The following is a 13,292-nucleotide window of genomic DNA, read 5'->3' as shown; positions in this document are numbered from 1 at the left end:
GAAAGCCTATTCAAATTTGAAATTTAAATTCCAAGGATGAATTTTGGATGGCCGGCGGGTGGGGTTCCATGGGTGGCTGGCGGCTTCAGACATGGGGTCCGGCGGCCGTGGGGGAGGAAGTGGGGCCGGACTGTAGGTGGAGGGAGCGGGATCTAGAGGCTAAAGAAAGGGGGAGGGGCGGGTGGCTAGCCGGCTGTGTGGGGGCTGGTTTGGGAGCCGGCGGGTATGGGAGAAAGAAAGAATTGGAAGAGAAAGAAAATAGGAACCAAGAGCTATCACAAAGAGGGCTGTTGGGTACTTCGATTGAGCCTCTCCTAGGCTTCACCACTCACTCTAGAACTCACAAAGAGATCCAACAAAAAGCCGAAATTTCATATTAATCATCATCCCCTCTCCAAGAGGAGGGAGAATGCTTAAATAGCCAAATACATGAAGGAAAATAAAAAGACACAATTGCCCCTAGGGCAATCATAAGACAAAGCCCTCAAGTGAGGGTAGAAAGGAAAAAATACAATAACAAATCAAATACATAAAATATATCAAAATAAATAGACACGATCATAGCCGTTGGTCTTCGATATCCTCATCATCTTATTTTGTCAATAATTGTTATATGAAGTTAACCAAATGGTCGCCCTTACTTGATATTGGTGTTAAATCGCTGGTTATTCCCATTTGGATCACATTCTCTAATTTAAGACCTCACCTATTCTCTCCTCATATCCTCCATGCTCTTGGTACATTATTTCGACGTCCTTTGAAGGCTGACAATGCCACCTCCATCTTGACCATCTGTTGCGTGGGTTTTGGTATAGCTTGACATTACAAAAAAATATCCGAACAAAGTTTGTCTCGGACTTGAAAAGTATGTGTATATTCAGCTTGTTGGTATGGAGGAATTTCCCCCTTTTGTGATAGTTGTAATTGTATTGGGCATGCTAGGGGGATTGTAATAAGTCCTCTGTCCCAATTTCTAATCAACTTACAACTGTTGGAAAGGCTTCTGATGTTTCAAAAAATGTTATTGTTGATGTTGTGAATTTCACAGATTTTCCTATTAATAAGGTTCTTATTAATGGGAATATTGATGGGGTATCTGATATTGAGGTGGAGATTGATGGGGTTGTTGTTGGTCCTGGTGAGGAGGATGTTTTGTCGTCAGTTGTTGTTATGCCTATGCCTGCTTCTTTTGCTACTAATGAGTCTTAGGTTGAGATTATGGAAACTGATGCTTGTATGACTAATATTGCTTCTCCTATTGAATCTCTCATTATGAATTTGGATTATGTGGATCAAGTGGACTGTGATGCTTCAAGTCCTTTGGATGGGTTGGTTTCTATTGGGCCTATTGAGAAGGCTGACACTATTGTTGGTTTGGATACTCAATATCTTACTTTTTTGGGTACAACTTTGGATAATAATATTGAATTTCCTAGTTCTATTGCTCTAATTTCTTTGGTAGCTAATGATGTTTCAAATAGTTGTTTGGGGACAACTGTGAATGTGTCAGTTGTGGATGCTCCTATTGCACTTATTTCTTCTGAAGAATTGAAAAATCAATTGGTTTCCAAATTCAACTTGAGTTATGTGGGCCATTCGGATTGCTTGGATAGGTCTTGCTCCTCTCCTTGTAGGAATGCTAGAGACGGTTTGGATGATATAGAGGATGATTTTCATGAGTGTAGCTTGAATGTAAGTCGTCGTGCCAAAAAAGTCCAATTTCATGGTGTTGGCAAGCGGATAGGCGAAAAACAAGAAAGAAGTTATTGGTTTTGTTGATTTGAGTATTTGCTAATTCAGCCTCCTTTTCCTCCCTTTTGTTGTTGTTTTCCTCTGGTTGTAATGGTTGTAGAACTTGTTGGGTGATTCTTTACTATTGGTTGTGGGGGAAGTGCTCCTACATTCTTCTTTATTTTTTCTAGTCTCTATGTTTAACATTGTTTGCAGGGTGGCGCTTTCTTTACCTGGATTTGATCCATATCACTTGGATTGTTGTTGGTGATGGCTGTGTCGCTTGGCCATGCATTGGGGTGACTTTTTGGATGTTGTGGTTGGTGCTGATGTTGTTTCTTTATTTGTATTTCATCTTTTACTATGCTTTGATTTGGTTTTTAATTTCTTGTATTAGGTAGGATTTAAAGCTCTCAAATTTTCTTTCAAATGATGTATTTTTAACGAGCTTCTGATCCTTTAAGGACGCGTAATTTTTATCATTATTAACGCGTAAGCTCCGCCCTAAGTTTTATTAAAAAAAAAATTAATTGTTGTACCAGTAGTAAAATAAGTTGTGTACAATCAACAAATGCATGACACGCATATACACATAACAAATAGCTAAAAAATAGTCAAGTGTGCTCAAATGTAGGCAAATGCCACTAGTATGGATGAAGGCCAAGTGAGTGCAAAGTTTCAGACAGAAGCATATGAAGAGATGAGTGTAATAAAAGCATTGTGCGCATTTTGGCAAATGCAAGGCTAGTGAGATTTAAGGGAGATCGAGATTGATTGGGTCCTATATGACAATACTGGGTTCTCGAGGGGATCATGATTGTAAGCAATAAGTTTGCTTGTAGAAGATCATGAATTTTGTCTGGTAGGAGTGATTGGAGTTGAGTTTTAACTTTTAACCAATCAGCTAAAGCCTCTAAGATTAACAAGAACAAAACTACTTCGAGGATTAATCCATTATTCAGTGCAGCATTCAAACTAGAAAAACTGTTCGGACTGTTAGTGTACACTGATTTGACATACAATGTGTATAAATATGTACACAGTGAATAGGTTGCCGCACATAATAATCTCTCCATAAAAAGGTTAGGCTACTTTGTTTATTATATTGATATTCAAATAAGCCTTCTCCAAAGTACAGCACTGAACAAAGTATAAATTGACCCACCTTTCCGGAACTAAGCAACACAACGAAATATAGAAAACACTAAACATTGGAAGGTACAATCTTCCCACAATTCTGAGGTATTATGTCAATCATTTGTCACAATATCGATATGCTTCAAATTCATATGTTGGAGAAGATTAGAGAGAGAAATAACGCAAGCAATTAGGATTTTAAACATCCAAACACAGAAAGAACCAAGTCTGTAATGTCACCATTGAGAACAGCCTTAAGGAACTTCTGTTTTCTGGGTGTATATGGAGGATATCTTGCAGAAACTTCGCCGACAAAGCTTCTATGTAGAACACCTTTCTTATGAGTAAATGCATCAAACGAGAATTTTCCATGGTATGATCCCATTCCACTTTCTCCCACACCGCCGAAAGGCAAATTAGTATTTGTAAACTGCAAGACGTGAGTAGAAAAAACAACATGATAGTTCAAGTGTTCATGTAGAAGCTGGAGGATTATAAGCTTGAAGATGAAGAGATTACATGAAGGGTTGTATCATTGATGAGCATCCCTCCAGCAGATACAGAATTCAGGAATTTTTCCTTGAGTTTCTTGCTCGTTGTGAAGAGATAAGCAGCAAGAGGCTTCGGCTTGGAGTTTATCAAATCAAAGCTCTCTTCTAAATTGTCAACCTTGTCAAATTATAGTGGAACATTTCTTAAAATACTTATAGTCAATACTTTGATGAATATGTTACTCGCTGTACTTAGCTTCATTAGAAAGAACTCTATTGATGAATTATTTCACTGAAGATTTTTGCAATGTAAGGGTAAGAAAAATTAGACTACATGACCTGTTATTACCGTTATAATAGGAAGCAGAGGGCCAAAGATCTCTTCCTGCATCATTAAGGAATCATCTGGAATGTCTAGTAAGAGAGTGGGAGCAATTTTTCTGTAGTGTTAAAGAAAAAAGGGCGTTGATTTGATGAAACTTAATCGAATTTGATTAAAAAGTTGAAAAAAAATACTTACAATTGCTTCTCATCCCTCTCTCCTCCATGAATGACTTTGCCTGAAACTTTCTCATCAGCTAGTAGCCTTGTCAAGCGTGAAAAATGATTGGAATTCACAACACGGGATAGATCTTCTGATTTCATTGGTTCCTTCCCATAAAATTTCTCCAAAGTAGTTTTTAGAGCATCTACCTATTTAAAAAGTAGACTAATATTTGAGAACACAAGAAACCCCAATCCCTCCCTGAGCTCCCTCCTTCCCTCCTTCCCTCCTTTATTAAAAGAATTCATACCAGTTTTGGACTAAAAGATTTAGTGGTTATAATATAATCTGGTGCAATACAAGCTTGTCCATTATTGGTTCCCCACTTGCCAACAACAATCCTTCTTGCTGCAGCCTGAAATACCAAAAAAAAAAAAAAAAGACAAATGTTAAATCTCCATGTTACAATCAGATTATGATATAAAGCTTGTAAGATTAACTGATTTAGGTTTCGTTTGGAACGGCTTTCTTACTGCTTATTAAAGTAGCTTTTTAGTACAACAAGTAAAATTTTTATACTAAAAAACTGCTTTAAGAAGCAGTAAGAAAACAGTTCCAAACGAAACCTTAATATATAACGCAGATTTACTTTTAAGTCAATATCAGAATCCACAACAACAGGACATTTTCCACCAAGTTCCAAGACAACTGGCGTTAAGTGCTTTGCAGCAGCAGCCAAGATAATGCGAGCTACAATTGCGTTTCCTGCAATAAACATATTACATTTTTATAAGATAGCTTATAGTTTTTACTATAATATGTTGAAGCCATATACAATGTTGAGATGTGAAGATAAATTTTGAACTCATACAAACTGCTTAATCATCATCCTCTACCTAAATCCTATAAATTTATTACCTAACCTCCCCTATCTAACATAACATATCCTAATTTGTTATCTATCATCTCTAAGCACGATAAAAGGAGATGATTGCATTATATTGAAGCATCTCAATGCTACTAGAAAATAGAAAGTAGAGGGGAGAAATGGGAGAAGGGCTTAAGCTTTTAATCATAATAGATGTGAAATAATAGCCTAACCTGTATAAAGTATTTTATCCCATTTCTGCTCAAGAAGGCGTGTTGTCTCAGAAATAGACCCTTCAACAATTTTGATACAGGAGCTATCAACATAGCTTGGCAAAATTCTGGCAAATAATGATGATGTAGCTGGCGAACTTTCTGATGGCTTGAGAACGACAGCATTACCTGCTGCAATAGCTCCAATAACAGGATCTATACCTAACACTGGGACGAGAGCAAGATAAGCTTATCTTGAGAAAAATGATTGCATTAAATCAACTAAAAAGAAACTTCAAATTTACTTGAAAAAAAAAACTATTTTTCAAATTACAAAAGCAAAGCCATTGAACTCAAAACCTAAGCAAGATTATTGCTTCCTATGGACTACTTTCGTAGAACTTCTTAAAGCATCTTTCTAGTACAAAAATTTGAATTTTTTACTAGAAAGTTGTTTTAAGAAGCAGCAAGAAAGCTATCCCAAATGAAGCCTATATTACTGCTAGTAAGTTTTCAAATATGTGCACATATTAAAAAAAAAAGATAGAGATATGTACATATGATCAAATAGAGTTGAACAGAGGCAACAAGACAATGATGTTATAAAAATACAAAATTAAAATAAAATGGGTTTAAACACAAGTCATGTTAAAGCCCTGAACAAAACATGGGATTTCATAATGGAATGGAAAGTCCCACTAAGATACCCCTAATTCTGCAACCATTTGAAAAAAAAATAAAAAACTTCGTGATGATAAGCATGTGATAAAAGTGCATATGCCATGTGATTCATTTAATTGCTTTGAAAAAAAAAAACTATAAAGAGCTTCATGAAAATATAGCAAGGTCATGAAAAATTTGTGGTCATTCTATCAGAGGAAGCTTTTAATCTCATATATGGATTAAAAATAGTGCACTTTTGGAAAATGCTTTGTGATGATGGACATGTGATTCAATCAATTGCAATGGAGATTTTCTTAGGAGCTATTGATGATCTTTTAAAACAGAGAGGGCGTTTAAAAAAATAGATGGACTATTCATGTATAGCCAATTTAGCACCAAAGTATTATATTTCTCCAATCTAATTTCAAGATTATACAAAATTGATCTCTCAATTATAACAGAAATTGAGATACAAAATTGATTTGAAAATTGACCCTCAACCATACAAAATTGTTTCAATTTAGTTCTTGAGGGACTACTGAGAACTATTTTGTATAATAGAAGTACTAAATTGGGTAATATGAAATTCCAGGGCCAAATTGACGACATATGAATAGTCAGGGGATTATTTTGGGTTTTTTTCCTTTTAAAGGCTTCGTTTGGGACGACTTTCTAATTGCTTCTTAAAGCTGCTTCCTAGTACAAAAATTAAAATTTTTGTAGTGGGAAGCTGCTTTAAGAAGCAGAAAGAAAACTGTCCCAAACGAAGCCAAAAAAAACAAGTAAATAAAGCAAGTTTATGGAAAATTTATGATTATACAAACAAAGGAAATTGCTGATTGCTTTATATAGATTAAAAAAAGTGCACTTCTAAAAATCAGGAATATCTGTTTCTTTTTCTTACTGAAAGTAGTTTTCATTTGCAAGTAAATAGATTTAAAATTTATGAATATTTGGACATCACTAATCTGAACAATAAAAAATACACTATGCAGATAATTTGAACAAAAAATGGTTACTGAATTGTATAAAACAATGGATAATTATACATACAAAAGGGAAAGTTCCAAGCTGAAATGATCAACACAACACCAAGAGGCTCCGATACAATCTTGGATGATGAAGGGAATGCTGTGAGTATACTTGAGACCTGCGGATATTCTTTATATTTTTATGATTTCAATCTAATGTCATTCAAAACTCAGCTGAAAATTTTAGCTCACATCAAGCTCTTCTGCTTTTTCCTTCATCAAAGTTAATCCAAAGGCTATAGAGTCACATGAAGAAAAAGACAGTAATCAATTTCTTTTTTCCATGTGTTTATTTGTCGTTACCTTCTCTGGTTTCATCCAATGCTCCAATTCTTTTAGAGTCAACTCGCAGGAATGCTTTGCCAATGTAATCTGCATTGTGGAAGCAATTGTAAGAAATTACTCAATTGCTGCTTCCAAAGAGAATAAGAATAGAAAATTAACGCTATAATGTTACACTCATATCCCCTAAAAATTTTTGATAAACTAAAAATTAAGTTGGCATAAGAAAATTGGGGCATAAGGAAATTGATATAATAGGGGTTATTAAACAAGGTGGTTTGACCAAGTATTTTCCTATTTCAGTTGTATTACATCAAGGATAAGCCTTAATCCCATATCCTTTTTGCTTTAGTCATGGATGTTCTGACTAGATATTTGCAAGGGGTTGTACCCTGGTGTATACTTTTTGCTGATGTTATTCTTCTTGTTGATAAGACTAGAGAGGGAGTTGAAGGTAAACTTGAATTATGGAGGTCAACTTTAGAGTATAAAGGTTTTCGTTTGAGTAAATCTAAAACCAAATATATGGAGGGTAATTTTAGTAGTAATAGATCTAGTGGAAGGATTGTAACTTTGGGCGATCAAGTTATTAATAAGAGTACACATTTTAGATATATTGGGTCTATTGTTCAAAATGATGATGAAATAGATGGGGATATTATTAGTAGAATTCAAGTTGGATGGTTGAAGTGGAGGAATGCATCCGGCTTGTTGCGTGATAGAAAATTTCCCTTCAAACTTAAGGGAAAATTCTATAAGAAGGTGGTGAGACCCGCAATGCTTTATGGTGCAAAATGTTGGTTGTTAAAAGAGAAGCATAATATTAAGTTAAGTGTTACATAGATGAGGATGCTAAGGTGGAAGATAGTTGTATGATTGTGGTATGGCTTGATGTTTACAAACGCTTATGTGAGTGTTAACTAGTTTAGTAGATAAAAATTTTGAAATTTATTGCCACTAATCTTAAATTGAATAACTATTTTATTAAATTTGAGCTTCAACATTAAAAGTATGTCCCAAAAAAATATGCCAACCTTTTGATTTATATGGAGCAAATTCGATAAATTTTGCATGAGCATAATAAGAAATTTTAATTCTTGAACGGTTCAAAGTATAAGTTCCTTCTACTTAAAACTAATTTATATTTAACTATATACATTTATACTAGAAAATTTGATTTTATATGGCTCACAAAAATATATATACCTAATATTTGTTTCTTTAGGAAAATATGACCCAAATTTTATTTCATATCAAAATACCACACCCCCCCCCCCCATATTTGAACAATGTTCAGCCATGTTCGAACCTTGTTCAAAAAGATTGGAACCAAATTCTATACTTATTTCTACTTGAGGCCAAACCTGCAGCAAGCTATCAACTTTGTGGCTGATCAAGTGGAAATTCCATTTGACATTAAATCTGGTTTCTAACTTTCTATTTTTCCATTTGGGCTCTAGTTTATTATATTTGGAAAGAAAGAAATGAAAGAAACTTTGGCTTCCATTTCTGTAGCCTTGTTACTGTCAGGTCTTCTATTTATAAGGCTATCTTTTATAAGGTCTCTAAATGGAAAAATTGGAAAATCTTCAAGGCATATCTCGAGCAATAGCATTGTTGGTTTTGTTCTGGCGTGGCAGCATAATTGATCTTCATTTTTTGGCGTCTGGACAATAGGGACTATTTTTTTGTATCTACTGGATCCACTCTCTCGATGGTCTTGGTTTCCCCTATGGCAACCGAGAGTGATGCTGATTTTGCCTTGTCTGTGCCTGGGTGATTCTTTGCTGCCGTCTAGACCAGATGTCTTTTTTTTTTTTTTCAGATTTCTCTTTAACATTTTTATCTTTTAGCCTATGGTGCACAGACATGGACACGACTGTTAGAACAATGTAATCAAAACAATTAAATCTCGTGTTATTATCCAACACCTATCACAAATGGACACGTGTACACATAAGAGCAATTTGTATCTATATATACATAAGCATCACCTGTAACCGGATACAAGATTAATAATACATTTGTATATCTGTTTTACATTTAGCTTTCAATCTTCTTTATCCCCTTCTTGAGTTTCTTCAACGGCGACACAGATACGACACAACACGGACGCGGGACACGTCAATTATTGAAAATATAGGACACGGGTTGTACACGATATTATAGTTTTTACATTTTAAAAAGTGTAAAAAAATTAAATAAGTATAATTTTAAAAATAATTTAGAAATAATAAATCATTTCACTACAATTTGTACCTAAAATGATTAGTATTAGCATGTCGAGAGTCAGGCACCAATGCCGTTTATCAGTCACCGAGAGAAGAGATAACAATACCTTCACTGCCAAAGAGAAATGAAAATGAAAATATTCGATGAATGGGTATTAAGTGCGGATGTTGATTTGGTATCGTGGATAGGAAATAAAAAAAATTTGTTTAAATCCCGTCAAATACAAGAAATTATATTTAAAAAAAAATCAAATGTTTCAGATACGCTTGTCGGACACGTGTGTCCAATTTGTATTTAATATTTTTTTAATTGGACACGGTTTCGACGTGTCCGACACATGTCGGAGGAGTGTCAGGCGAGTGTCGTGTCGAATACGTGTCGGACACTGCACGCCTCTTTGAGGAGAAGTGTCGATGCATTATAGCCCTTAGCATTACAATTTTTTTACAGCAGCTCTTCAAAAAAAAAATTTTGTTTTCCTGAGTTGTAATTTTTTGTAATTTCTCTTATATGAATGAAAACGAATGTGAATACGGGATGTTGATTGGAGGCCAATCAGAATACGTCATATTATTATTATTATTATTATTTTTCAGTATCGCTGCTAGATACCGTAAACCAGATAACTTGGCTCATTTTAGTTAAACCTCCGGACCACCATGAGTCCACACAGAATAATTTGTCTTCAATTACACCCATAAAAAATGTTTCTGATTTCCACAATTTGGACTTAATTTGCCATATTGGCAGTAAAATCTTAAAACCCATATCTTATCCAGAAGTGCACTGTGAAAAAAATAATCTTCTCCTACGTCACCCTATTGGCTATAGCTGCCTTTCTTCTCTCTCCCCCTATCGCCCTATCTCTGTCACTCTCTCTTCCGTCTGTATCTTCTCTTTCTCTTCCGCTCTTCTGTCACCATCTCCGCCTCTTCTTCTCCCCCTCTCTCTCTCTCTCTTTCGAATATGATGAAAAGATTCAAACATTCTGATTGATAATAAATGAGAGCATACAGACTTAAAAAAAGGACAGTTTTTTTTTAATTAGACATTTTAACAGAAAAAAAAATTGTGGCCAGCGAGGCTAATTCGGTGGATTGCAGCATTTGCGGACGCAAAAAAAAAATTGTGGCAAGTATATGTTCTACCCTCTGCAGCGCCGCTGAAGCTCAACCAGCAACTAACTGAAGGTGCGTTCAAGCGCCACAAATCCACGAGGACGTCATTTTCCTCCAAAAGAGAGAGAGCAAGGAAAGACGAAATGGCGATGGAGAAAACCAAACCCTAGACAAGCCTAAAATGTTTTAAGCAGATCATATATAAAGAATAGTTTTTAAAAATAATTACTAGTTTTAACTACATGTACTAACTAATAGAAATATTAAGAAATACTTATCATGATTTGATATTTTGATGCTTACATAAAAACTTATAGTATTAATTAATTTACATAAATATTAACTTAAATTAATGATATTATTTACAATTTTATTTAATTTAATAATTTTTTTTATTTAATATTTTACTAATTAATGAGAAGATATTTATATAAAGGATGTATGATTCAATTAATCTAAAAATGATTAATAAAAATTTTAATTTAGACATTATATTTTATTAGTTTAATAATATATTAATTAATAAGCAGCTAAGATATTAATATATAATAGATCTTCGTGAAAAATAAATTGGCTCCCAAGAAATGGATATGAAGATATCTAGATATTTAATACATTCTCTGATTTAATGCTTAATTTGTCATTTTGGTCAATATTATTTTGTAATTTGTTCTTTATTGAATTCGATCATTTTGTATGAACTTAAATTTGTTTAATGATATTTTTTGAAATGATCTTGATCTCATAAATATATTTTTTAAATTTCAATTCCTAATTGCCATAAATCTTGATATATCTTACCAAACAGTTTTCAAGATTTAACACATATCGGATTTACTAAATCCGGATTTACAAGATTTACTAAATCTCAATAAAGTTAAATCCCACTTGTTGCGAAACAGCCCCTAAGGGGATGTTTAGTAGCACGTTTTACGCCGGATTTGAGGTAAATACAGCCAAAAGGCCTAAATGCAAAACCAAATTTCACGGCAAATGAAAGCCGTTGTAGATGGATTCCGTCTTTTTGTGCTAAATCCCGGATTTATGAAATCTTGTTTTCGTCGGATTTACAAAATTTATTGGCTGGAGAGAAAGAATTCGCTTTTTAAATCCACTCTATAGCCAAACAGTCACACAGGATTTAATAGAATATATTTATCATGAATGTTATAAAAAAATTTAGAATTTAGGCCCCTCAAGATTTCTGGAATCTAAATTTAGAGGATTTACGAAATCCTGCTTAAATCAACTCCTCGGTGCTCCCAACCAGCCCCTAAAAAAATTATATTATTATTATTATTTTAATTATTTAAGTCCACACCTTTTGCATCACTTAATTTTTAAAATAATTTATAAAATTAGGAATTTATTTGATAACCGAAGAACGGAAGAAGCATCAATTTATGTATGTTTATTTGTTTCGGAGCCCCCATTCATTACTCTTTGATCCTATCAACAGTGTGTAGGCCAGTTCAACAATTTAATGCAACAAAAGTCTCCAACAATGTATGACCGAAAACTGACAAAATTACTTCTTTGATAAATCAAATCAAATTTATAAAACATTCCTTACATAATAATAATAATAATAAACCTTTAAATTATATTCTTCATTAAAAAAAAAGTCAAAATTAGGTGGATAGCTTATGGAAGAAAATTTGAATCAAATTATCTTATGCGCTAGGGACAACTTTCTTAAAGCAGTTTTTACTAAAAAAACACTTTAAAACGCAGAAAAAAAAATAGATCTACCAAACGAAGTCATAATTTGATCGGTAATGCTCCACCAAATCAATATATTGTCGCTATCTCAATGCTTGAAAATCAATATATTTTTCATAAAAATTATTAAGTTACCCCTTTCCCAAATTGATTTGGTAAGCGCAGATAACCTAAACGATTTTAATCTGTTTGTTGGGTGCTTAAACTTTTAATTAGAAAGACGAAGAATTTGAGATTAAATTCGCAAAGAAAAAGAAGATAATCAGAAGAGATCAATGGGAAGAGAGTCTGGAACCTCATGGATAAAAGACTCGAGCTTCGGCTTGGAAAGGTCGACGTAGAGAGCGTCCGTGATCTCCGTCTCCTTCTCGACAATCATACGGAGAATGCCCTTCAACTGCGTCTTTCTCCATTTGTAGCTCCTCGTCTTCCCTGACCTGAAGCTCTCGCGGAGCTCGCTCACAGGCTCTCCGGGGCTCTGCAACTCAACCCCCATTCCTTCTCTTAATTTCTTTCGGCTAGGAAACAAAGGGATACCTTATATCTTGTTGGATGGGAAAGGTGAGAGAGGAGAGCTCCGGCGGGCGTAAGGCGTTCTGCTCTGGTCTTTGCCTCTTTGGATTCCGAAGGGTGGTTTATAGTGCCAATAATTCTATAATATCTGCCATGGAAATTATATTGAATGCGGTTTCGTGGAAGCGTCGACGTGATAGATTTTAATTTTAAACGATCGAAGGTATAGTGTGAAACGGGACAAATTATTTTGTGCAAAGGTTGGATATAGTTCTATGTCCAAACTTCAATTAAATTACGACATGTAAAATTTTTTTCACTTCTATATATGATAGGTATAATTTATATATAGTATGTATAAACTTTTATCTTATATACATCATGTGTATAAGTGAGGAAAAGTGTGTATAGGTGGATAAATTATTACGTGTGGTCATCAGATTGTCAGGAGGTAAATAAGAATGTATCATGTTATCCGGTACACAGTGGTACACAATACCGGTACATAACAATACGGCATTCGGTGACCACACATAATAATTTCTCGTATAAGTGAGAAAAAGTCATGTGTCTTGATTTAATTATAAACCCGCTAAGAAGGGAAAAATTATTATGTGCGGAGATCGGATGTATCGTGGAGACCGAATGTAGAGGTATGTCCGAACTCCAATAAAATGTTAACACGTAGAGTGGACAGGTAGATATTTATTTTGATTTATTTTTTACTTTATATATTTAATATGTCCGTGAAACTTTAAGCCAAGCGCAGTCATGACACAGTAAAAAAAGTGCAACAAAAGAATAGTAA

General features: G+C 34.3%; 1 protein-coding gene across 2 annotated transcripts; it reads right to left on the bottom strand.

Annotated features, from left to right (window-relative positions):
- Positions 1-2,806: 2,806 nt before the first annotated feature.
- LOC110104263 (aldehyde dehydrogenase family 3 member H1) lies at positions 2,807-12,654 on the bottom strand. Of its 2 annotated transcripts, none has more exons than XM_028695483.1 (10): positions 10,280-10,372; positions 6,921-6,989; positions 6,640-6,736; positions 4,945-5,151; positions 4,493-4,608; positions 4,154-4,258; positions 3,880-4,052; positions 3,709-3,799; positions 3,388-3,537; positions 2,807-3,298 (listed from the first exon to the last, which is right to left on the bottom strand). In XM_028695483.1, exons 2-10 carry the CDS (start codon positions 6,933-6,935, stop codon positions 3,059-3,061), a joined length of 1,194 nt encoding a protein of 397 aa, XP_028551316.1. In that variant the 5' UTR covers positions 6,936-6,989; positions 10,280-10,372; the 3' UTR covers positions 2,807-3,058. The 2 variants fall into 2 exon arrangements, with proteins under 2 accessions (XP_028551316.1, XP_020688945.1); XM_020833286.2 differs by lacking the exon at positions 10,280-10,372 and adding an exon at positions 12,267-12,654 and having other exon boundaries at positions 2,898-3,298.
- Between the last annotated feature and the right edge of the window lie 638 nt (positions 12,655-13,292).

Source organism: Dendrobium catenatum, unplaced genomic scaffold (genome assembly GCF_001605985.2).
Source record: "Dendrobium catenatum unplaced genomic scaffold, ASM160598v2 fragScaff_scaffold_71, whole genome shotgun sequence".
Classification (NCBI taxonomy): Eukaryota; Viridiplantae; Streptophyta; class Magnoliopsida; order Asparagales; family Orchidaceae; genus Dendrobium; species Dendrobium catenatum.
This window is presented reverse-complemented; position numbering and strand designations above follow the sequence as displayed.

What these genes read in the sequence shown, in the direction of transcription:
- LOC110104263 (XM_020833286.2), bottom strand. Translation starts at nt 12,467, where the DNA reads ATGGGGGTTGAGTTGCAGAGCCCCGGAGAGCCTGTGAGCGAGCTCCGC. An exon ending in TCGAGTCTTTTATCCATGAG is followed by an intron (nt 6,990 to 12,266) that starts GTTCCAGACTCT and finishes TCCACAATGCAG; the next exon opens with ATTACATTGGCAAAGCATTC. An exon ending in TCAATGATACAACCCTTCAT is followed by an intron (nt 3,299 to 3,387) that starts GTAATCTCTTCA and finishes CACGTCTTGCAG; the next exon opens with TTTACAAATACTAATTTGCC.